At 54.1% G+C, this 21,864-nt stretch overlaps 2 protein-coding genes across 9 annotated transcripts in view; one reads left to right on the forward strand and one right to left on the reverse strand.

The window, feature by feature from the left end:
- Ak8 (adenylate kinase 8) overlaps positions 1–10,710 on the reverse strand; it is a 116,283-nt gene extending 105,573 nt beyond the window's left edge. For all 3 annotated transcript variants that reach the window (XM_013506604.1, XM_005408390.2, XM_013506605.1), the window contains exons 1-3: positions 10,562–10,710; positions 7,939–8,023; positions 1,842–1,891 (exon numbers count right to left, since the gene is read on the reverse strand). In XM_013506604.1, the coding sequence (XP_013362058.1) occupies positions 1,842–1,891; positions 7,939–8,023; positions 10,562–10,645 (219 nt within the window). In that variant the 5' untranslated portion in view covers positions 10,646–10,710. The remainder of the gene's footprint in view (positions 1–1,841; positions 1,892–7,938; positions 8,024–10,561) is intronic.
- LOC102028322 (chromosome unknown open reading frame, human C9orf9) lies at positions 10,119–21,608 on the forward strand. 6 transcript variants are annotated; one of them, XM_005408388.2, is made up of 5 exons: positions 10,119–10,201; positions 15,515–15,701; positions 19,579–19,781; positions 20,417–20,564; positions 21,403–21,608. In XM_005408388.2, exons 2-5 carry the CDS (start codon positions 15,546–15,548, stop codon positions 21,502–21,504), a joined length of 609 nt encoding a protein of 202 aa, XP_005408445.1. In that variant the 5' UTR covers positions 10,119–10,201; positions 15,515–15,545; the 3' UTR covers positions 21,505–21,608. The 6 variants fall into 6 exon arrangements, with proteins under 6 accessions (XP_005408445.1, XP_005408442.1, XP_005408441.1 ...); XM_005408385.2 differs by lacking the exon at positions 10,119–10,201 and adding an exon at positions 10,767–10,935; XM_005408384.2 differs by lacking the exon at positions 10,119–10,201 and adding an exon at positions 10,985–11,210.
- Positions 21,609–21,864: the final 256 nt, after the last annotated feature.

Raw genomic sequence — 21,864 nt, forward strand, 5'->3', positions numbered from 1 at the left:
TGCAGTCCACAGGTGAAAACTGAATTTTAAGGGATAACAATGCACTGAAATGTTCTCAGCATCAAAGGGACGCCAGTGACCATTTCAGCACCAGCACGGCTCTGAAGGCCCTGGAGGGCTTCCCGGGCTGGGCTGACCCCCATTCTCCCTGTTCCTCATGCTGGAAAACATCAGGAAAGGTGTCAGGAAAGAGCCATGCTCAGATCTGATTGTTTTACCTTTACATTGTAAATCAGAATCAGCGTCCCCAGGGGGGAGACCAGCGAATTCCCCAAAAGGCCTGGGCTCAGACAGCAAAACCCGCTGCCAGGACCGGGTCCATCAGGGAGACAAATTCACTGGCTCTGCTCACACTGGGACTCGATGGAAGAAGGTCTTTGTGTCCTGAGCCTGCTCTACTAGCAAAATGCTCCTAGCAGTCAAAGAAAAGCCAGAACAGAAATGCTGCAAAGCTGGCCCAGAGGGTCACAAGACAGGGGCCTCCTGCCGGGCTGAGCGTGGTGGTGCACGCCTGTCATGCCAGCATTCTGGGAGGCTGAGGAGGAAGGATCACAAGTTCTAGCCCAGTTTGGGCAATTTAGCGACTTAGAGAGTCCCTGTCTCACCATTAAAAATTTAAAAAGGGCTGGGGATGTAGCTCAGTGTGAAGGTCCTGGGTTCAGTCCCCAGTATTGAAAAAGCAACAAGAATACATTTGAAAAGCCCTTTACCAAAAAAAAGACCCTCACCCCTAAGAAGCCGAGCTCTTCCTGAAAACACAGCTCAGTGTCTGAATCCATTGCTTGGCTGAATGCAGCCTGTCCTCTGGGGTTCCCAGGGCAGAATCGCCTGGGGGAACCTTTTCCCACCAGGTTTCTGGGGCCCATCCCAGGAGATTCTGATGAGGTCAAAGCGCCCCTTGAATGTCTGGGAGCCCCCGCCTCTAACAGGGAAGCAGTGAGGGTGGCTGCATTCAGGGGTGCTGGCTGCAGAAGGGAGTGGAAGCTGGCAGCCTGGCACTGCGGAACCCCACTGAAAACCTAGACAGACAGAAGACTGGATGGACAGATGGACTGATGGATGACAGATCAAGAGAACGTGAAGCTAACTCAAACGCAAAGCAGATGTGGGCTGTTCTATGCAAGGATCAGCCACCTTCCTGCTATCATGGACTAAGGTGACTGTTAACAGGCGTTAACCAGCCCACGACCAGCGCCCACACCGCTGATTCTGCCATCAGGGAGGCGCTCAATGGCGCTCACTGTCAGTCGCAGAACAAGTCCCATCTCAGGCGGTCACTGCGTCTTCGAAGATGTATTTTCTTTAAAATGCAGAGAAAACAAAGAAGACACACAGAGGTGGCCAAATGAGCATGGAACCTGGGAATTGGACGTATGAGAACCTAGGACACAGTCTCGACACTTTTCTGATTGACTGAGACATTTCATAACTGAACATCCAAGACTGGATCTTAATGTCTCATACCAAACACCTCTGGAATGTGTGTGCTGCTGGACCAGCCTCCTCCTCCTCCTGCTCCTCCTGGAAATGTGAAGACAACTCCAGCCCCTCAAGGACCGCATTCCTGTGGGCAGGCAATGCTTGGGAAGGACATCCCAGAGTGTTGAAGGAATACTGTTCTCTGGGTGGTTGGGGAATTGCATTTTTGTTTTTCATATTTCCTAGGTTTTTCCTATGAACACACGCTGCCTTTTGTAATAAGAAAATAAGAAGGAAGAGAAAAAAGGAGAGGGAAAGAAGGACAGCTCGGTTAGCCGACAATTCACAGTGAGGCAAGCTCCTGCCCGCTGGAGCAGAGATGAGATATCACAGCTTTACAACACTTAATATCGTGCACTTACGATAGTTGTTTTCCCCGAGGCGGGTGGACCTAATATTATGATCTTCGGCACTGCGGAATAAAAAGATTTGAATGTCACCATTCAGTAAGACAAAGCAGCCTCCTATGTCTGCAGTACTCTGGGTGTATTTATTTCTCTCCGCCCCAGATTTCATTACTGCCGGTGACATGGCCATTTGTCACCCAGCGGCTGGGATCCTTGCGCCGTGGAGTGCGTTCTGGGTTGAGAGAGGTAAGCGATCACCGAGATGGTTTATTTGTCTATCTCCACGGGGACGCGGACACGGTAACTTGTTTGCCAAAATAATAAATATCGAGAACAATCAGGATTCAAATACCATAAAGTATTTTAAACAGAGACTTTGTCTCAGGGATACTCTCTCAAATAAAGTTGTATTTTATGTAAATTGATCTGCAAAGCTTTTTTCCTTAATATTTATGCCTGTTTATTTAGCAAATTGGATTGCCCCCATCATTTTACAGAGCAAAATAATGGGAGGGAAAAAAAGCTTAGGCATCTACGAGCCAGATTTATAAAACCCAAGATATGAAAGTCTTTGTTTTCGAATGTGGGCATTTCTATGCAAATGGGAAAAACTGGCAGCTTATTTGTAGCCAGACGTCCCAGCTCTGGGAGGGTTGTGGCCCCTGCAGAGTTCCTACAGCAGCTACCAGACTGCAGAGGAGACTTCTGACGGGAAAAGGACCACGAGTGTAGGCAGGGGCAGGAGGGCAAAGCCCTGGGGTCCAAGAGGAGACAGGGCACGTTGTGTGCACAGACCGCCTGCGGTGACTGCGCGCTGAGTGCCGTCACCCCGAACCCCTCTTCCTGCTCCTGGAGCGGGAGGCATCTTAGCCTGGCCCTGCTCGAGGGGACGCACGACGCTCTGCACATCCATACTCTGTTCAGGGAAAAGCTGACAAGTTCAAGATGACCCCGAGCCACTCTGCACGCACTCACGGAGCACGCCAGTCGGGATCCCTTTGGCCTGGAAGCAGCTGGGCAATGCAGGATGGGCCACAGTCCCGCACGGCAGGGCAGACCCTGTGGGCCCAGCTCCCCGACTCCCTCCGTGCCCCCCGCAGCCCCAGGGCAGGACTTCCAGGAGGCCTGCGCTGTCCTGGTTGTCCTCACTGCCCTGCCTGCCAGGGCCTCATCTACCTGGGCCCACAACATCACCCAGGCCCAGACGGTCCCCTCCTGGCGATGCGCCCTCCTGGACGTTCCCATCCTTCCTGAAGCGTCCTACGCTCCTCTCTTGTCACCTGTTGGTTCCCCATCATGAATGTCCTCCTTGCCCCAGGCCACTCACAGCCACCCAGGCCCACGGTCCCTCCCTCCCCTGTGGTCCTCTGCTGGCTCCTGAGGGGGGCTCTCACCACGCGGCTGGCGCTGCCCATCTTCCACCTTGCTGAGCCTCACCCTGCTGCTGAGAAGCAACAGTGCTGCGGTTCCCCGTGAGCAACACCTCCCCAAGGACGGGCCTCGGGCCTTCTCCCCGCGACTGTCCACGGCTGCCACTGCACAGCGGCACCTGGGGCGGCTCCTCAGCTGTCCCTCTTCCTGTGGTCACTGCTACACCACCTTACACAAGGCGCCCTCTGCTGGTCAGCATTGTCAGAACAAGCAGCCGAGTCAGGCGCAGCTGAGTCCCCGCCAATGCCAGCATACGACAAAGTCCTGCGCAGGCTGGAAGCCAGGCCTGGGCCACCCCACCAGCAATGACACCTAAAGTGAGGCTGCCAAACAGGCTGGGGAACGAGCGTGATTACGCTGGGCATCAGACACCATAACCTGTGTCCACCATGCTGTGACACGTGCACACAGACCCCGGAGCTGCCACCAGCAACCATACCGCCACTGCCACCCAGGTACCTGGCCCTGCAGATCCACCAGGGCAAGGTTCACCCACAGAGGCAGCTAAGGTCTCAGGCCGGGCCTGTGCCATCACAGATGCTGGGAGGGCATTTCTAGCGTCTGGGGTGGAAGCCAGGTGCAGATTCGGGGCCAACATCCACCCTGGGCCTGTACGCTGGACCCAGGCCTTCCAGGGCCCTCCAGCTGAGCGAGAGAAGCCACAGCGGGTGGGAAACAAGCTTGAAGGCCGAGTCTGGAAACAGGTGGCACTGGGGACACTTGGCCAGGTAAGAGGACGAGCGTAGTTGGACTGGGGTGGCACAGGCTTGGGGGCAGCAGAGAGAGTGGTGAAAGGCAGAGGGGCCTTGGGCTGTGGAGTGCGGACTCGCTCAGGCCGAAGGGAAGACACCTGCTTGGCTACAGTCAGGTCAAAGGGTGGTGGGGACATGGGGCCCCAAGGGGGCTCATGCAGGCCGTCACCGTGTCTCAGAACCTGGCCCAGCCCAGCAGGCCTCAGGGTGTCAGAGCTCAAGATGCCGGGAGACCTCTGGCGAACTGGGCATTCTGGGACTGAATCCAACTTCCAAGCGCCACGCTCATCTTGGCAAAACTATGGAGCTAAAGGCGGCAGGGGAAGCCCTCCCCTTCCAGGTTCCTGTAAGTGGCACCCAAATTGTACACATCTCTGAAAATACTTTAAAAGAAGAACATCCGTGGCCTTTCTCCCCACCTAATTTCTCGTGCTCATTTATGTGATTAATTTCAGTTTTTAAAATCTAACACCTTGAAACTCCAGCCCTGCTCATGAGTAATTATTTATAAACAGCGTCATAAGAGGCTGCTTGACTGCCAAGAGTAATCAACCTCCTCCAACCACTTCAAAGGAAATCAAAGAACCTTTCCATCCACCGAGCCTTTTGAGGTTTAACCAGGAGCACGATTTAAAATTCACAAGAAAACCCTTAGGTATTGGAGCTCTAATACACAGCTTTCCTGGACAAACGTTTGATAAGAAACGAAACACACCATTATATCCACCACCGCCTGCTTTAATATTGCCCAGGGCCACTGTAAATGCTCACTTTGTACTAAATCTGCTTTTCTCGAGGGGAAGGGGCTGCCTGCCCCAGGGCCGCAGTTCCGAGCTCCCTCCCGTGCGCACTCCCAGGTGGGATGAGTCCGGGGGCCGGGCTGCACGGGTTCGTGTGACTCTGCCCCGTGTGCAAAGGGCGGAGGCCCCAGCTCAACTCAGGCCCCTCAAGGCTGCAAGGAGGCACCGCGCTGTGCCAGCCGGCTGGGGCCGTGGAAGCTGTCCCGGGCCCTCGGGCCGCCAGCTCTCTCCTCTCGAACAGATGGCGAAACCTGGGGCTTCTCTGCACTCGGAGGAGAGTCACAAAAGCAAGTCACAGAGATGTCCCAACAGCCATACAGGCTGCCCGGGCCTGGGGGTGGAACAAATTCACCTCCGAACAATGTTTACGGGGGCCCAAGGACCGGGAGCGGGGAGGAGGCGCCGCAGCGCGAGCCGGAGACGAGGGCCCGCACCCTCCGTCCCTCCACCGCGCGGAGAAGAGGCGGCCGCGGCTGCGGGGCGTCTCTGGCCAAGCCCCGGCCCTGTGACAGCAGCAGCGGGGGACAAAGCGCTGCCCAGTAGTTCCCTGAAAAATGGCTCGCCAGTAAAGAATCCCTGGTCCTTTCTGCCCCGAACAGAGAACTGGACGAGACAAAGCCACACACCGTGCCAAAAGTTTACTTGAAAAATGAGGGGGGACGCGGTATGGGAAGAACTAGCTCCGCAGAGAGAACGTGGGCCAAGCAGGAGAGGAGGGCTGGGATGGAGCTCAGCCGCACAGCGCCTGCCTGGCAAGCACAGGGTCCTGAGTTCGATTTTTGGTACAAAAATTTAAAAAAAAAAAAAGGAGAGAGGGAAGAGTAAAAGCAAAAATAAAAATGCAACTGGGACACCCACGAGGGCTCACAACAGCGGCTCCCAGGGCCTCTGGTCTCGCGCATGCTGCCCACATCTCGCAGGAGTCCTCGAGAAGTTCCACATACGGGGACCTGAGAATTATTTGGCGCTGCCCTGGGATCTTGTCATTGACAGCTCCAGCTTATTTTCCCAGCCAGCGTTGCCACGCCCTGTCTCCTGTATAAGAAAGGACCATCACGGGGAGGAGGCAGCTGTCCAACCATGCCAGCTGCACCACAGCCAAGCCAGAATGAGGACGTTCCAGCTTAACTATCCTTGGGGCGGGGCGGGGGAAGCGGGGGTGGAGGGGGATTTGACATTGAAACCGCCACCTACAGACAGGGCAGCAGGATCACATAATGAAGAGAAGGCAGAATCTGTTGAAAATTTCAGGCTCTTGCATTTCGAGGTTGGGGCCCTAGCGAAGCCTGGAGGTTAACAGTTTAAGAACACAGAGCAGGGCTCGGCCTGGTGGCCCACATCCCAGCACTTAGGAGGCTGAGGCAGGAGAATCACTGAGTTTGAAGCCAGCCTGGGCTACATAGCGAGTTCAATCCAACTCACTATGAACTACATAGTGAGACCCCGTCTATAAATAAATATATACATACCTACGTACAGAGCAGGGCAGATATGCCCCAGGCAGGATCTGCAGACCAATAGCAGAAAGAGCCGGTGCAGCCCCAAGTGTTCATTATCAAGCACAATTGGTAATTCAGAAAATATGGGGATGGATATGATCAAAATGTTATAATTATATATGAAAATACCACATCGAGACCAAGTGTCTTGTGAAATTAATAGGCACTAATAAAAAGGATATTTGAACAAGAAAAGAAATTTTCATTAGGCTTTTGGCCAGTAGAAAGTGCCGTATCACCTTCCAGGAGCATTAGGGGCTTCTCCTTCCTGGGCGGTCACTGACCGCCACCACGGGGCAGGCCAGGCCTTTGTGGCCTTCACTTCAGTCCACTGCACACACTCACTTTACAGATGAGGAAACTGAGGCCAAGAGTGTGCAGATCTCACTGTCCCGTCAGTGTGAAGACAGAAGATTGCAGTGCCAGTGTGAGCTCCTCCGCTCCTCCTTTCACTTTACTTTAGCTTTGCTTTGCTCATATTTCCGTCTCCGATGCTTGTCTGTATCACCGCGGTGGTGGAGGAGTGAGGGAGCCAGAGTTTGTGGACCGAAGCCCTGGCTCCCATGCAGCTTGAGGGCTGGGAAGAGGAGGCAGAGACGCCTTCCTCCAGGGGAGCCTGGGTCTGCAGCAGTGAGGACCACTGGAGGGAAGGGCGGGAGTAACGGCCGCCATGCAGGGCTGGTGGGGGCAGAACCTCCCACCTGTGCCGCATAATAAACAGATCCTCTGAGGGGGGTCACAGCTCTACTCCCCCCCTATGTATCAGCACTGAGTGGACCTCAGCAGACCATGAAATACCTACAGGCTCTCCTATTCCTGCCTAACTGGAGACTCGGGAAAGGGCACTGTTGGGGCTCACCTTCCACCCCCCCCCCCCCCCCCCCCCCCCGTGTAGGTCCGTGCAGTGGCCCTGAACTGAAGCGGCCTCTCACTCCAATTCACCAGGGTCAGGCCCAAGAGCCCCCAGGACCTGGGGGACATAGTCCAGCACCGGTGTCTTGGAGCTTTGATGTTTCTTCTGCTGAAGCACTAGCGCTATCAGCATATCGGTGAATTAGTGCTTGGTGCTGCCGAGAGGCCCGCCTCCACCAGAACGAGCCTCCACTTCGTAAACCGACCCATCCCAGAATGGAGCAAGAGGGCTTGCTGGCTCCGGGGCCTCCCTTTCCCTGCCTCCCTCCTCCCGGTTCTGTGCTCTGGCCTTGGGTCTGGCCAACCTGAGGTTTGGGGAGCGCTGGAACTCATTAGCAGGCACTGATAATGAGACCATCAGAAAAGCCCTACTGCTTGCCTGTCGAGGTAGACCAGAAACCCAACTTACACCTGACAAGTGGAGTGATCAGAGAGTTTAGACCCAACAAGCGACATCAGCCAGGGCAGGCAGAAACATGAATAATTGATTCTGTGGGCCATTCTGAGGTTTGCATTTTAATAACTTGGCAAGAGAATTTTTATTAGTTGTGCTCCTAAAGCAATGAAGGCATTTTTCAATTAACCACCTCAAGTTGTCAAAGCCTCTCGCCCCCCCGTCTGTGACACAGGTAGGGCAGAGGGTGGGGTAGGAGGAAAGGGAGAAGGAGGAGGAAAAGGAAGAAGAGGTGGAGGAGGAGGCGTGCACCCGAGGGCTCACCGTGATCGTTGTCCCGATGCAAGTGCTCGATCATGAAGGGGATGGGGTCCTGGGGCTGGTGGATCAGGAGCTGCTCCAGCATGTTCTGCAAACGAGAGAGGCACCCAGCTGGTGAATGCCTGCCCCTGGTTGCCGTAGATGTCAGCTGAGGCCTGCCAGTCCACTGCACCCCACCAAAGGTGCCTTCCACCTGGTACCCACACCCACCACAGTGGCCTCTGCTGGGGTCTCCATGAGCATAGGGATGGGGAGCTGTGTGAGTGCCCTGTGCCCCTGGCTCAGAGCAGGCAGTTCCAGGCCCTCTCCTCGGTTCCTTTGGTATGTCCTTCTGTTCTCCTGTGTCACTGGCCCTCTGGGGGCCTGTTCCCTCAGCCTGGACTGCATCTCTTCATTCTTTTGCTGGCTGCCTTCTCCTGGGCCCATGGTCTCCAGAGGAAAGTGCCTTTCTGATCAATGCATTAGGTAAATGGCCTATCTGCCCCACGCCCTTGCACACCCCTGTCATGTGCCCCCTGGCCCTTGCTTTTTGTTGTCCCTGCGGGCCCAACTGCCACCGCACACCCCAAGCGAGTCATAGGTTCTGTGGGCCTCACTGTCGGCCCAGAGACTCTGGCACCTAGGGCTTGGCAACATCAGAGTAGGTATGGAAGATCTGCCGAGAGCAGATCTTCAGTGGAGAAGCAGCCATGGGACTCTCCAGAGGGGGCAGAGCATTACCAGCCAGATATCCAAATAGTCCTGGGACTCTCTGTCCATTTAATCTGACTAAGCAAACCTGTCAGGAGAAAGCAAGTGGGAAGGGACCAAGGGATGGGAAAGGAATGAAGCTCAGTATGTACACGTCCCAACGCCCCGTGGTGAATGTGATCATGACATGGACTGATTTTTTCAAAAAGAGAAATCAGCTGGCAGCAGCGGTGCATAGCTGAGAAGGCTGGGCTGGAGGGCCAAGTAGGAGGGGGCTTTAGCCACTGAGGGGGCAGGGAGTGTGAGGCAGGAAGAAGAGCACTGGCCCCAGCGAAGTCCTGGTTCTGGCCCCTCTCCAATCTCGCCAGCAAGTCCCCCGCTTCGAGGCCTCAGTTTCCCTACCCGTTCAATTTAGCTGGGCTAAATCCATGTTTATGTACCAATGGGGCTATGTAAGAAGATCATTATTTATTTATTTGTGGTACCGGGAATCGAATTCAGGGCCTGTGCCAGGCAGGCGCTGTGCACAGGATAATTTTAGACTGCGTGCTCATGACTAAGTAGTTGCATACGTCATGTGTATTAGAAAACTAAGTACATAAAACCTCTGAATTTGAAGATATTGCTTAGGATGAGGCCAAAAGAAACTAATTTTTATAAAGTGAGTTGCTGTCAAGAAATGATTAAACTCAAATGGAAACGTGGTAGTGGTTATGTGAATTTACACATCTGGTAAAAGTTCCACAGAACCATGTACACAACAACCACAAAAACGAGTGCAAGTAAGAAGGGATGAAATCCAAAGGAGGCCCAAGGTCTAGGTAACGGTACTGTACACACATCACTTTCCTAGTTTGGATGATACACTCGTTATGTCAGATGCCACTGTTGCAGGGACCTGGGGAATGGGCAGACTAGGATGTCATACCACTTTTGTAACCTTTGAGTCCAAAATTATTTTAAAGTAAGATGTTTAAAAATGCAAATAGAAACCAGGTGTGGTAGCACAAGCCTGTAGTCTTGGCACTGAGCTCAGGCAGGAAGACTGTGAGTTTGAAGCCAGCCTGGGCTGGACGGCCAGGCGAGTTCAAGGCCACCCTGAACTCCACAGTGCCGGCCTGTCAGACCCCCAAGGGAACAGCCAAATGACAGAGGCCTGGAAATACCTATCGAAATGCTTTCTCGGGCAGTCCCCCCCCGTCGATCACACTGGGAGCAGCACCAGGTTCTCTGCAGCAGACACTACCCCGGGAAGCTCCCCCACGCAGCCCCCAACTTAGGCAGCTCATTTGCAACTGGCCACTCAAGCAGTTTCAGGGCTCTCCCACTCCGTAGGCTTATCACTTTCCCAGGGAACCGTCTTAGCTGGCGACTCGGGTTTCTTAGCCTGCGCTGGGGCCACAGTGTCACGTACACGGGTATCACCATCAGGTGCCTCTGGGGAGGGGTGCACTCGGAGAAGCAGACCGGGGTTCTGGAAGCTGAGCTCCAGCTTGCTCCCGCTCAGAACTTGAGCGGCGCAGAGAGCACTTCCAGCCCACTTCATGAAAGCCTCACCCTCCCGCGGCTGCAGGAGGTAAAGCCGGGACGCAGGTGGGGACAGCGCTGTGGCTAAAGTCACACAGCCTGGGACGCTGAGGGCGTGGGGGCCGCCAGGACCTCCAGGACCGCCTGGCCTGAGGAGGCGGGCCGTGGGGCAAGTGTGGAGAGGCCACCGGCATCTCACAGGTGGGGGGCCCGAGGAAAGAAGCGGGCGTTCCAGCCGGTCCCGCCCGCAGGCGGCGGAGCCAGACCACCTTCTGGCCGGGTGGCCTGCCTGCTTCCCCCCGGGGCAGCAAGACCAGAGGGCGACTTCAAGGCTCCCCTCCGGGTCCCGGTGACACAATGGGCTGCCTCGCCGCGCACCCCGACGCCGCGCGGAGGCGCCCCGGGTCACCTGCATCAACTCGAAGATGTTGTTCGCCTCCCCGTACTGGGGCATCTCTGCGGGGATGCGGTGAGGGGCCGTGGTCGCATCCATGTCGCCAAGCTTTCCAGCACCTTAACAACCGCGTTGCTAGGGTGCGCGCCGGGGCGTCATCAGCGTGCGACCTGTCCCCGCTGTCCCCGCCCCGCCCCCGGGCCCCGCCCCCGGGCCCCGCCCCGCGCCTGGGCGTGTCATCCCCTCCCTGTCCCAACTGCGCCCCTCAAGCGGGAACCCTTTCCAGCTCATCTGGTCGCTCCTGGCTGGGCCTCCAGGATCAGAGGGGCCACTTGGACAGAGGTTCCCGATGACACTACTTCCGGGGCCTCAGTTTTCCCAACTTTCAAGTGAGGATGGTGAAATGGAGTGGCGAGTGTTTGGAGAGAGAGCAGCGTCCCGGGACAGACGGGCCCAAACTCGGGGGTGGGGCAGGGCGGCCACGTGACCTGGTTGCTATGGAACCGCGGTCACAATCAAACCCAACGCCCCCCTCCGCGGCGGCCCCACCCCACCCCTGCTGCCCCTAGTCCTGCGGAGGGCCTCCCCCTCCCTCCCGCACACCCACGGAGTCACGCGGGCTGCAGGTGCGCAGGGAGCACAGGCCGCTGCAGGACGAGCAAGGGTAAAGAGGGGTGCGGGCGCCACCCCAAGCCCGGGTCGAAACATGTCGGGGAGAGACGAGGGGAGGACACAGGGGGCTGCGAGGGCGGGTGGGGTCAGGGGCTTGGAGCCTCGGTGCTCCCCGCGTAGTGGGGAGTATGAAGGCGTTCCGTGAAGTACTGGCTTGAAGCACCAGCGAGGGCTCTCAGCAAGACTGATACCCAGGGCCACTGCTGGTGTCATCTTTGCAGCAGCCTGCTGAGATAGGGACCTGCTCCAATAATCAGATGAGAATTTGGAGGTCAGATGCCCAAGGTAGTTGGCTGAGTGACGTGGGCCAGGTCCATTCTGGGCCTCTTCCCTCCACAGGTGTTAGTCAGGGAGGCGAGAATCAGCAGGGTCCGGGCTCATTGCACAGATGCATAAACTGAGGCCCAGAAAGGGGAAGAATCATACTCAGGGTCACAGTCAGCAGCAAACCAGGGATGGCACTAGGTGCCCAGACCCCAGCCCAGAGACACCCTTCAACAGGAAGCCAGGGGCTGCGTCCTCCCCTAAAACTGCTTCCTTAAAGCGCTCAGGCCCTCGTGGGCACGTCAGACTCCACTGCAAAGGCAGGCGGGAAGAAAAGGAAGCTGACTCCCCTGAACAAAGAACGCAACAACCAAGCCTGCAGTTTGCACCGGAGAGGTTTGGTTTGCTTTCTGGACATTTCTGAAATGACTTGCCTTTCTCCTCATTTATTTTAAGCCCTAGGCACTTTTCATACCATGATTTAATCTTGCTTAGCAGCCTAGAAAAATACAAATCAATTAAAGCCTAAAATCTACCCGGTAATCACTTTCTCCTCCTCCTCCCGCAGATGCAGAGGTGCCTGTCCCCCGTGCCTTTCATGCCCACTAATTTGGCGGCAGGGGCTCACGTTCAAGGCCGATCACTTTGGATAGCTTATTACAGCCCCTCTCATGACATTCCTGGCGTGCATGTCACAAGTTGCTAGGATCAAGAACCGAGTCAGTTTTGCTCTCAGGGGCTCTTGGGGCCACCAGCCAAGGTAGCGCCGTATCCTTGGAGAGCTTGGCAGCCCCGGGAAGCCCTGAGAGGGTGGCAGGGAGGGAGCCACAAAAGACAGCCCTCTGGGTGCTAGTCCTCATTGCTGGGGGCGGGGGAGGAGAGAGTGGAGGAAGCAAGGCCTGGGGCCAGGGAAGCGGGAAGTAACTGTTCAGATCCCTGGTATTTTCCCCACCTGCCCCACACTAGTTGTTCAAGTGTCTGTCGTGTTTGTCTCTAAGGAACAGCAGGGGGGGAGCAGGGTGCGGGGACTCAGTCAAGAGCGCAGACTGGAAAGTCAGGCAGGCTCAGTGCAAGGTCCAGGCTTGCCCGCCTCCTAGCTACTTGGTTTCACCGTGCTGATCTTTCAAGGCTGTGGCGAGGAGTGGAGGTAGGGTGTGCCCAGGGCCCAGGCATGGGGTGACCAGCTGTCCTCAGGGTGAGCGCCCCTCCTCAGGTCTTCAGGCCAGGCTCTTGCAGAGGGCTGGAGCCCGCCGTGGATTAGCCTGCATGGCTGCCACCCTCCTCCTGTGACTCCCCTCCGGCAGACAGTGTGGTCCTCCTTCCCATGTGTCGGCGCCTCCCCTGCTTCCTGTCCTCTGTAAGGACCCGCTTGCCTCCAGTTCCTCCAGGGCAGGGCTTGTCTTTGTCCAGTACAGTAGAGCCCAGCACTGGGACAGTGTGCTGTTCACCCCCTTGGCGTAAAAGCCGTCAGTTGCCTTCTGAATGCCCAGTGTGACCCCTGGGCCTGGCCCTGCCCTCTGCCCTCTTCTGCACCTGTTGGCGATGTTCCTGCTCCCTCACCCGCCTGCTTCCGCTCCACAAAGCACTCTTCTTTTCAAGTCCGGGTTCCCTGCTGGCCCACCCCTTGAGGCCAAGCCCTCAGCCACCCAGCCCTCTCTCTCCCTCTGTCTCTCTCTGTCTGTCTCTGTCTCTCCCAGTGTGCACCAGGCTTGCGGCAGCAGCTGCCTCCCTCAAATGCAGTTTAAGTACAGAGAGCTCTGAAGCCTTCACTAGCAGCACCGCCCCATTCTGAGCTCTGGAGCTCATGAATTCAACCTGTCTTGTCATGTACCACTCACCCCGAGGTCCCGACAGCAGGTTAGGACCCAGGCTCAGTGATATCCTAAGCTTGCCACAAAGGGGTGGACCTGCGATTTGAACCTGAGATCGTGTGACTCCAAGGCCACCTCAAGCACTGCCAAGCGCAGCTTTGGGCAGTATAGGCACAGCCAGACCAATGGGGCACACTGCAGTCTCCCTGGAAAGCCGCCCCTGTGTCACTGGGACTTTTCCAGGGCTTCAGCCTGAGTTGTTTGTACGCCCTGGGCCGGATCAGGGTCAGGCAAGTCAGGCTGGGCACAAAACACCAGGGCACCAATATTTGACAGTCTTGATTTATTTACGTTAGCACTTATTGTCTACAAATCAAAAGTAATGTCCCAAATCCATTTAGAAGAAGGTATCAAAAATGTAAGTGAAGACGGGATCATTATTTCTGATTTTTCCTGTTTCTGATATTTCCTGTTTTCCTTTTACCACTGGCTCCTGCATGGCCAGGCACAGAAGGAAATCAATTCTTTTTTATACTCTGTTACTTTGTTCCACGTGAACGTTTTTGTGTTACCTTTTTAAAGAACTATTTTTTCTCGGATTGCTGAGGTTTTGGTGTCCTCTTAAACCTTGCATGGAGGTCTAGTGCCTGACTTCTTGGGAGGCATAATAGACTCCCCTGTGTCGTTTCTGCTCGCTGGGGAAGGTGCCAATGATAGGGCAGGTGCCCACTTCAGGCAGAGGTGCTATGTGCAGAAGGTCGAGGACAAAGGAGGCCACTGCCCAGCCCGGGCCAGGCTCAGCCACACGGGAGCTGCACCTGCTCCCAGCTGTTGGTACAGCGCATGCTCTGTTAAATGTGTAGCAGGCCTGATCAGGTCTATTGGGCCTGATTTTCAAGCCCCTCCTTGGCTCTGCAGCCCGCTTTGTCCCCCTAGCAGGCCTCTTCACGGTCCTCTCCAGTCTCTCTGACACCCACCTGTCGTTTCTTCTGGTCCACTCTTACATTTCCTTTTATTTCCCTGCTGCCCGTTGAGACACCCTTCCAGCTCCAGCCCTGCTTGGGGGTTCAGGATGCTGAGGGGCACAGAAAGGAACACCTCCCCCTCCATGCTGTCTCCTCCCTGTCCAGAAGCCAAGAATGTGCCTGCCTTCCTCAGCGCAGCCCCTGCTGGCCCCTGCTGCTGTGGCTCGGGGCTGGCATGCTGGAGCCTGGACTCCGTGTCCTGGTGCCTGGCAGCAGTGGAGGTACAGGCAAATGTGCAGCCGCGAGGATGCTGCCTTACCATCAGAAAGTTTGAGACCCAGATGTCTCTGACACAGACTCACTGTGACACCCTGGGCAAATTCCTTATCTCTGGGCCTTCATTGCCCCCTGAAGTCAAGGGAAGTCAGCCTGCAGAGGTTCCTTTCAAAAATCTGTGAATCTAGAGTGTTTTGCTTTTTGGGATTATAGTTTATTTATTTATCTGTTTATTATTTATTTTGTTTTATTTTGTTGAGAGGGTCTTGGTATGTAGCTTAGACTGCGCTTGTACTCACTGTATAGCCCAGGCTGGCCTCGAACCTGTGGCGATCCTCCTGCCTCAGCCTCCCAAGTGCTGGGATTACAGGCATGTGCCACCATGCCCAGCAGACCTGGAGTGTTTTGCACAAGCTCAGAGTTGGGAGACTTGTGTCTTCGCAAACTAGATAACTGAATGCTTACCCTTGCCCCTGCTTAGCCCTTAGGAAGAAGTCCTAGATGTTCCACCGGCTTCAGAACAGCATGTATTCTAAAATTCAAACATGAATTCGGCTGATTTGACATCCGGTTTGATATCCCTTGATCCCAAGTTGGGCTGACACCATGAGGAGGTGTTCTAGGCTGGGTGTGCGTGTGTGCACCCGTATGCACGTGTACTTATACATCCAATGTGGAGAAACAGGACCAGGGAAACTGTGCACCTCTGGGGAGGAAGTCACATTTCATAGCACACTGTGTCCCTGGAGGCTAAACAGACAAGGCTTAGCACCGTCATGGGCAGCGTGGGGCATCTCCAGCACGTATCCCTCAGATCAGATGAACTCAGTTACTGCCCCTCAGGGCTGTGGCGAGATGCTGGCCCAGCACAGGGCTGTGTACACAGGGCCATGGCCTGCATCCTCCTCCTCCAAGGAACCCGTCCCTCCAGAGCTGCTGCACGTTCCGGGACCTCATGGCTCTCTTCTTCCTCCCTGTAGATCCCTCGTGTCCCTCGGGTGACCACACACCATGTCGATGTCAATGAATGAAGTCAAAGAGTCCCTCCGGGGTGTGGAGCAGAAGTACAAGCTCTTCCAGCAGCAGCAGTTCACCTTCATCGCAGCCCTGGAGCACTGCAGGGAGAACGCCCACGACAAGATCCGGCCCATCTCCACCATTGGACAGGTGCTGCCTGGTGGGGGCCAACGTGCAGGTTACGGGGGGCAGCATACAGACACCGGGGGCTCCCGCGGCCTAGTCCCCTCACAGGAAAGATGAAACGGAGGCCTGGGGGTGGGAGCACATTGCTGCCACAGTCCAGACTCAGATCCTGACTGATGGAATGAGTCCTTCATTTATCCATTACCAGATATGTAAGTAGACTGCATAGCAGTTAAAATAGGAGCTCAAAACTCAGCCAGGGTCTAAGCGCCTGCCATCTCTGAGAGCTGGGGCTAGCAAGTCTGTACCACTAAGCCTCGGTTTCCTCCTGCGTTGCGCAGATTCAGGAAAGTATCCATGCAAACCTCTCAGCCCAGAGTTGGCCCATGCTAAGCACTTGAGTGTCCGGTGTCATCTGTCAGCTCTGAGCTGCACCCTGGGGATGCACTGGTGACCGCATGGATATGGTGCCTTCCGCCGGATTCTTCTGGGGACTGAGAAATCCCAAGAGGCCAAGCTCACTGCTTGTGGCCTTGATGGACCTTTGTATTTAACTCCGTCTCCTAGAGGGTTAGTGGTTGGTTGTCCACACTTGCTCCACAGGATTTGAAGGCTTTCTGGGAAGTTAAGGCCTAAGCCACAGTGCAGAGAGGACCATCTGCAGGGGCCAGATCCTCTACCGCAAAGCTTGGGAGGAACCACTTCAGACCACTGGGGAAGACATCCCTTAGCAACAGGATGCTGGGGAGGCAGGGGATACCCTTGCATCATCAGATTGGAGAGAACTAACTGGCTATGGAATAAATGGCTTAGTTCATGGGACCTGGACCCAAGCCAGTTCTTACCCAGCAGAGATCAGGCCTCCCATCCTGGTTCTATCTCAGACACAGTTAGTGGGTGATCCCAGGTAAGTGGAGAAAGACCACAACCCAGGAAGGACCTGCACGCCCCACCAAGGAAGAGTTGAAAGTAGATCACACTTCCGGTATTCTGAGCTCTGAGCCCCTTGTATGGCTTCTTTTAGAAAGTGTTACGGCTCGTGTCTAGATGTTCCCTCAAAGCCTCATGCAGTCATAGGGAGGACTTTTGCAGAGGTGGCTGGATCTAGAATGTGTGACTGATTTATGTGCAATGCTGGGATTAAGGGTGTATGATTACTAAATTGGTCCACTGACTGGTTTGGCAGTGCCCTAATCCTGGTAGTCTATATACAGTATTAAAGAAGCAGAAAAACACTGTTAAGGTCCCTTGTTGCTTTGCTATCTTCTGTCCACCATGAACTATTGCCACCCTGCCATGTGCTACCTTTCCTGGGAATCAGCCAATCATGAACTGAAACATTTACAAACTAAATAAGCCTTTCCTCCTTTAATTTGTGGGTGTTGGGTGTTTCGTCTCAGCAATGGGAAAAGTAACTAAGAGAGAATTTTGTAACAGAGTAGTGGGGTCATTGCTGTGACTGTACCTGACCATGTGGTTCAGGAGCCTTTGGGAATGGCTTGTAGGAAGAGTTTGGAAAGGTTTGGAGATGCTGGCTGAAAAAAGTAGAGCTGGAATGCCTTAGGCTGTTCTGTATGGGGGATTCTGGTCAGAGCTCAAAAGACCAGAAGTGTGATAGAAGTGCTACTGGTAAAGACTAGATCTTTGGCTACTGGACTCCAGATGTGTGTTATCCTTGACAGAAAGTTTGTCTGCAAAGTTTTACACATGTTCAGAGACTTTGCCTGAGATGAAGGGTGATGGACTAATTAATCTGCAGAAAAAATTTCAAGGCAGTCTGAGGTGGTGATATGGCTACTGTTGGGGGCTTTCAGCCAGATTTATGTTAAGAATCAAGAGCAAAGAGCCCAGCAGGAAGATTTAAAACATTGTGGGTTTGGCCAGAAAAGAAGCTCTAGTAAATAAAGTGGTGGATTGCAAAGATAAAGCAGAGGAGATCTTGATTGCTGAGAATGAACAGATGGAAAAGATGGCCTGAGGGCATCACGAGAAACAGCAGGACTCCACTCTTTCCAGCCTCAGATTGCAAAAATGAAAGAATGCTTTGAGAAGAAAGTCACAGAGTACCATGTTCCAGAATGGTGGCAGCCCAGAGAAGTTTTTCTTTGGAGTTTAGTTCATGGGCACTTGACTCCTACAGCCAAGAGAATGACACCCGGCTACTGTTTCAACTGGTAGCAAACCTTGGCATCATCCATATGGCACTGGTTTTAGATGCATGCAGAATGCAAGAGTTGTAGGGTCATGAAGGCTTCCACCCCAATTTCAGAAAAAGGCCTGGAAGGCCAGGCAGTATGCCCTTGAGAGGGCAGCGTGTGAAGCTGTGAGTGTGAAGTCAAAGGTGCAGTGGAGACCCTAGAAGTTTGGAAAAGCCAGCAATGTGGATTGTCTGAAGAAATTGCAAGAATAAAACAGAGCTAGTCCAAGAGAGAAGGCATGGGAGCCACCAGAAGTGCCATAGGGGCAGAGCCACTCAAGCCCTTCAGAGATCACAACTTGCCACAGAGGCTGCACAACTTGCATGGAGGCTGCACATGGAACTACAGGATTTAATGTTTGCTGTGCTGGATTTTGTACTTGCTTTAGTTCCATTTCTTTGTATCCTCATTTGTAACTTTTGGAATGGAAATGTCTATCTTGTGCCATTGAATGTTGCAAGTGTTTATCTTTCTTTTTATTTGTACAGGGGCTCACAGCTAAGAGTTTGCCTTAAATCCCAGAGGACACTTTAGGCTTGGACTTTTCAGCAGTGCTGAAACTCTTAGGACTTTAGCAACTCTTGGAGATGAACTAAATGCCTTTTTCATAAAGGGATATGCATGAATCTTTGGGAGGACAGGAGTGGAATGTTATGGCTTGTGTTTAGGTATCCTCCCAAAGCCTCATGCAGTCATTGGTGGGGCTTTTTCAGAGGTGGCTGGATCTAGAGTGTGTGACTGATTCATGGTACAATCCTGGGATTAAGGGTGTGTGATTACTAAATCAGTCCACTGATTAGTTTGGCAATGCCCTAATCCCTATAGCCTAGATAGAGTATGAACGAAGCAGAAAGACACTGTTAAGGTACCTTGTTGCTTTGCTACCTTCGGTCTATCATGAACTGTTGCCTTTCTGCTACGTCACCCTGCCTTGGAGCCAGGCAATTATGGACTGAAACCTCTACAAACTGTGAGCTAAATAAACCTTTCCTTCCTTAACGTGTGGATGTTGGGTATTTTGTCTCAGCAATGAGAAAAGTAAGGTTTCTATTTTTCCTAAACATACTCACATAGGGTTTTTAAATGACCCTCCTAGAGCTGACAATGAACATGGGGTACAGGGGAGACCATATTTTTTCTCATGTGGATCATCAGTTTTCTTGGTTCAATTTATCCACCTGTCCCTCCTCTGTCCCCTACTCTATAAACACAGTACAACTAAAACCTACAGGATCCTCATCCCTTCCAGTCCTCCTCAGTCGGTGAGATGCTGGCCACAGTTCTCAGTGGGTCCTGTGTGTGGGACTCTGGCATGGAGGGTCAGGACAAGGCCCCTTTTAATTTGGGTGGTGGCTGGCTTGGTGCTGGGGGAATGGTGGGCAGAACAGGCCCAGAGGGAACCACTGAGCTGGGACGCTACTTCCATAGGGGCACTGACCATCATATTCCACCCCTTTGAATCTCTACTACTCAAAATATTTATCTGCAAAATGACCATTTAAAACGGTACCCACCCACTGTGTGGCACTTAGGTTAGGAGTGACACCAGGCCAAGAAAGCATTTTGCATGGCAGTGGTGTGGGGCGCTTAATGACAAGAGCTTTATGTTATAGTCTGTGCAGGAAGCTGAAGGTGGGAGGGAACAGGGTACTGCTGCACTGGGGAGGTGCATCTCCCCAGCTCAAGTCATGCTGGCTTTGCAGGTGCAGAGCTACATGGAACATCACTGCTACAACTCCACAGACCGGCGGATCCTGCTCATGTTCCTGGACATCTGTTCAGATCTGAACAAGCTCTGTCAGCACTTCGAGGCCGTGCACTCTGGCACCCCGGTCACCAACAACCTCCTCGAGAAATGCAAAACCCTGGTTAGCCAAAGCAGTGACTTGAGCAGCCTGAGAGCAAAGTAAGTCCCTCTGGTCCTGCTGGAGAGGCTTTGCTGTGTGGGCAGCCTGTGGTGAGGGCAGGGGACCCTGAGCTGGGTGTGGGCTATGTGCTTTTTTTCCCAAGGGGAAAATCCTAGTCCCTGTCAACTTACTGGAATGATGTGGACCCCACACACCTATAAAACCAGGCCACACAGTAGGGCACAAAGTGTCTCATCAGACTGAGCCCCAGGCCAAGAGAGAAAGGCTTACAGAAGAGTTGTTCCCAGAAGCCCATGAAGGTCCACACTGGAACACACGAAGTGGGACACAGGAGCCCATCCCAAGGGTGACAGCACCATTACGGCAGGTCCTTCCCCTACCCCTGGGGAGCCAGAGTGCAGTGTGCCCAAGTCTTGGGGACCTTTAGATAGTAGGGTGGGAAAGGCCAAAGGACTAACTGGTGTATTTTGAAAAGATGACAGCAGATTCCTGAGCCCTGAGTCCAGGCTCCTCCTAAGCACAAGTCAGTGGTCCACAGCTCTTACCTTTCACCTCAGAAACACCCGGGGCTCTTGGCCCTAACCCTGCAGCACCAGAACCTGTGCGCAGCCAGTTCTAAGGCCTTTTGTAGCAACCTCGTGGCTCACTGCCAACCTTGCCGCCCATCCCGCAGGTACCCTCATGATGTGGTGAACCACCTCAGCTGTGACGAGGCCAAGAACCACTACGGAGGTGTGGTCAGCCTCATCCCCCTCGTCCTGGACGCAATGAAAGAATGGATCGCCCACTCGGAGAAACTGCCCCGCAAGGCGCTGCAGCATGTGAGTGTGCCCCCGGCTCAGCAGAAAGCCACCGGGTCGGCCGAGCATTCTCTGGCTGTGCTGAGAAAACTCAAATGTAGGCAACTTCTGAAAGACAGCCTCAGACCTAGGGGGAAAGACAAAGGACACGGCAAACCTCCCTGGAGGCCACCTGGTGGGAAACTGTAACTCAAGGCCGTGGGGTGCTCTGTTTAGTAAGCGTGGTTCGAACTGGTTGATCCATTCTTACTGATACAGTCTGCCATGAAGCCCAAAGGGGGCCAATACACTGTTGAGAATCTCTCACTTCTCTTGCTTTCACCTCTAAATGTTAGTACTAATCTCTATGCTGAAGAAGATCCCTGCTTAACAAGCTGCCCAAGCAGTGTGGTGTTGGTAGTGGGTGTCCCAGAGGAAGGGCACTGAGCTGGCTTTCTCTGCCTGGCCTGCCCAGCTGTGGTTCCAGCTCTGCACTGAGCACCCTCGCCCTGCCAGGGAAGTGAGGAGGGCCCGAGCTCTCTCTCCAGGACAGGGATGCTCCCACTTCCCAATGGAAGCTCAGGGGTCAGCCTATGTTCATGTCCCTGGACCAAAGCAAAGGGGATGAACCCAACCATCCCTGTCCTTGACTTAGAAAAGGGAGACTGTGAAGGCCCAGACATTGTAAAACGGGTCCCTGGTTTCTGAGCGTGCCACAAGTCACGCTGACTGTTGGTTTTTCCCTTCACAGGGGACGACTTAGCTTCTGTATTGTTGCTTCCTCGGGGGGAGACATACAAGAATAAAGTGTTCTAACGCCTCTCTGCCTGGCTTGGTTTCCTGGGGTTTAGCCCTGAAAGAAAACCTATGTTTCTCCTAGGACATCCAAGTTCACGGGACAGCAACCACACAGGAAGGTCCCTCACAGACAGTGGAGGAGCTGCTGCAGACGAGCATGCAACCATCCCCAGAAAGGGGCTAAGGGGGTCCCGCCGCAGGGCCAGGGCCAGCCTGCAGACCTTTCCCCAGGGGTGGAAAGTAGGTGAGAGGTCTGTTCGGACAATAAAACCCCAAATTTTCAGACAATCCCAAACTGCCACTTCCAAGTCCGTCTCAAAGGAGCTGCCTCTGCCATTAAAATGAGCAGAGCCGCACTGAATTCCAGGAGCAGCTTAGCCGAGGAACGTACCTGACAGCCCCACGGCAGTGCCACGGCGGACCTCGAACTCCAGTAAAGGGCATTTCTTGCTTCCTGCTGAATGCCTGAAGGGCACAGAGCAGGTGGTGACCATCGCTGTGCTTTCCCTTGGCACACACACACCTGCAGCTGGCAAGGCTTAGA

The sequence above is a fragment of the Chinchilla lanigera genome, unplaced genomic scaffold (genome assembly GCF_000276665.1).
Source record: "Chinchilla lanigera isolate Chin_1 unplaced genomic scaffold, ChiLan1.0 scaffold00112, whole genome shotgun sequence".
Lineage (NCBI taxonomy): Eukaryota > Metazoa > Chordata > Mammalia > Rodentia > Chinchillidae > Chinchilla > Chinchilla lanigera.

What these genes read in the sequence shown, in the direction of transcription:
- LOC102028322 (XM_005408388.2), top strand. Translation starts at nt 15,546, where the DNA reads ATGTCGATGTCAATGAATGAAGTCAAAGAGTCCCTCCGGGGTGTGGAG. An exon ending in CCATCTCCACCATTGGACAG is followed by an intron (nt 15,702 to 19,578) that starts GTGCTGCCTGGT and finishes CTGGCTTTGCAG; the next exon opens with GTGCAGAGCTACATGGAACA. An exon ending in CCCGCAAGGCGCTGCAGCAT is followed by an intron (nt 20,565 to 21,402) that starts GTGAGTGTGCCC and finishes TGTTTCTCCTAG; the next exon opens with GACATCCAAGTTCACGGGAC.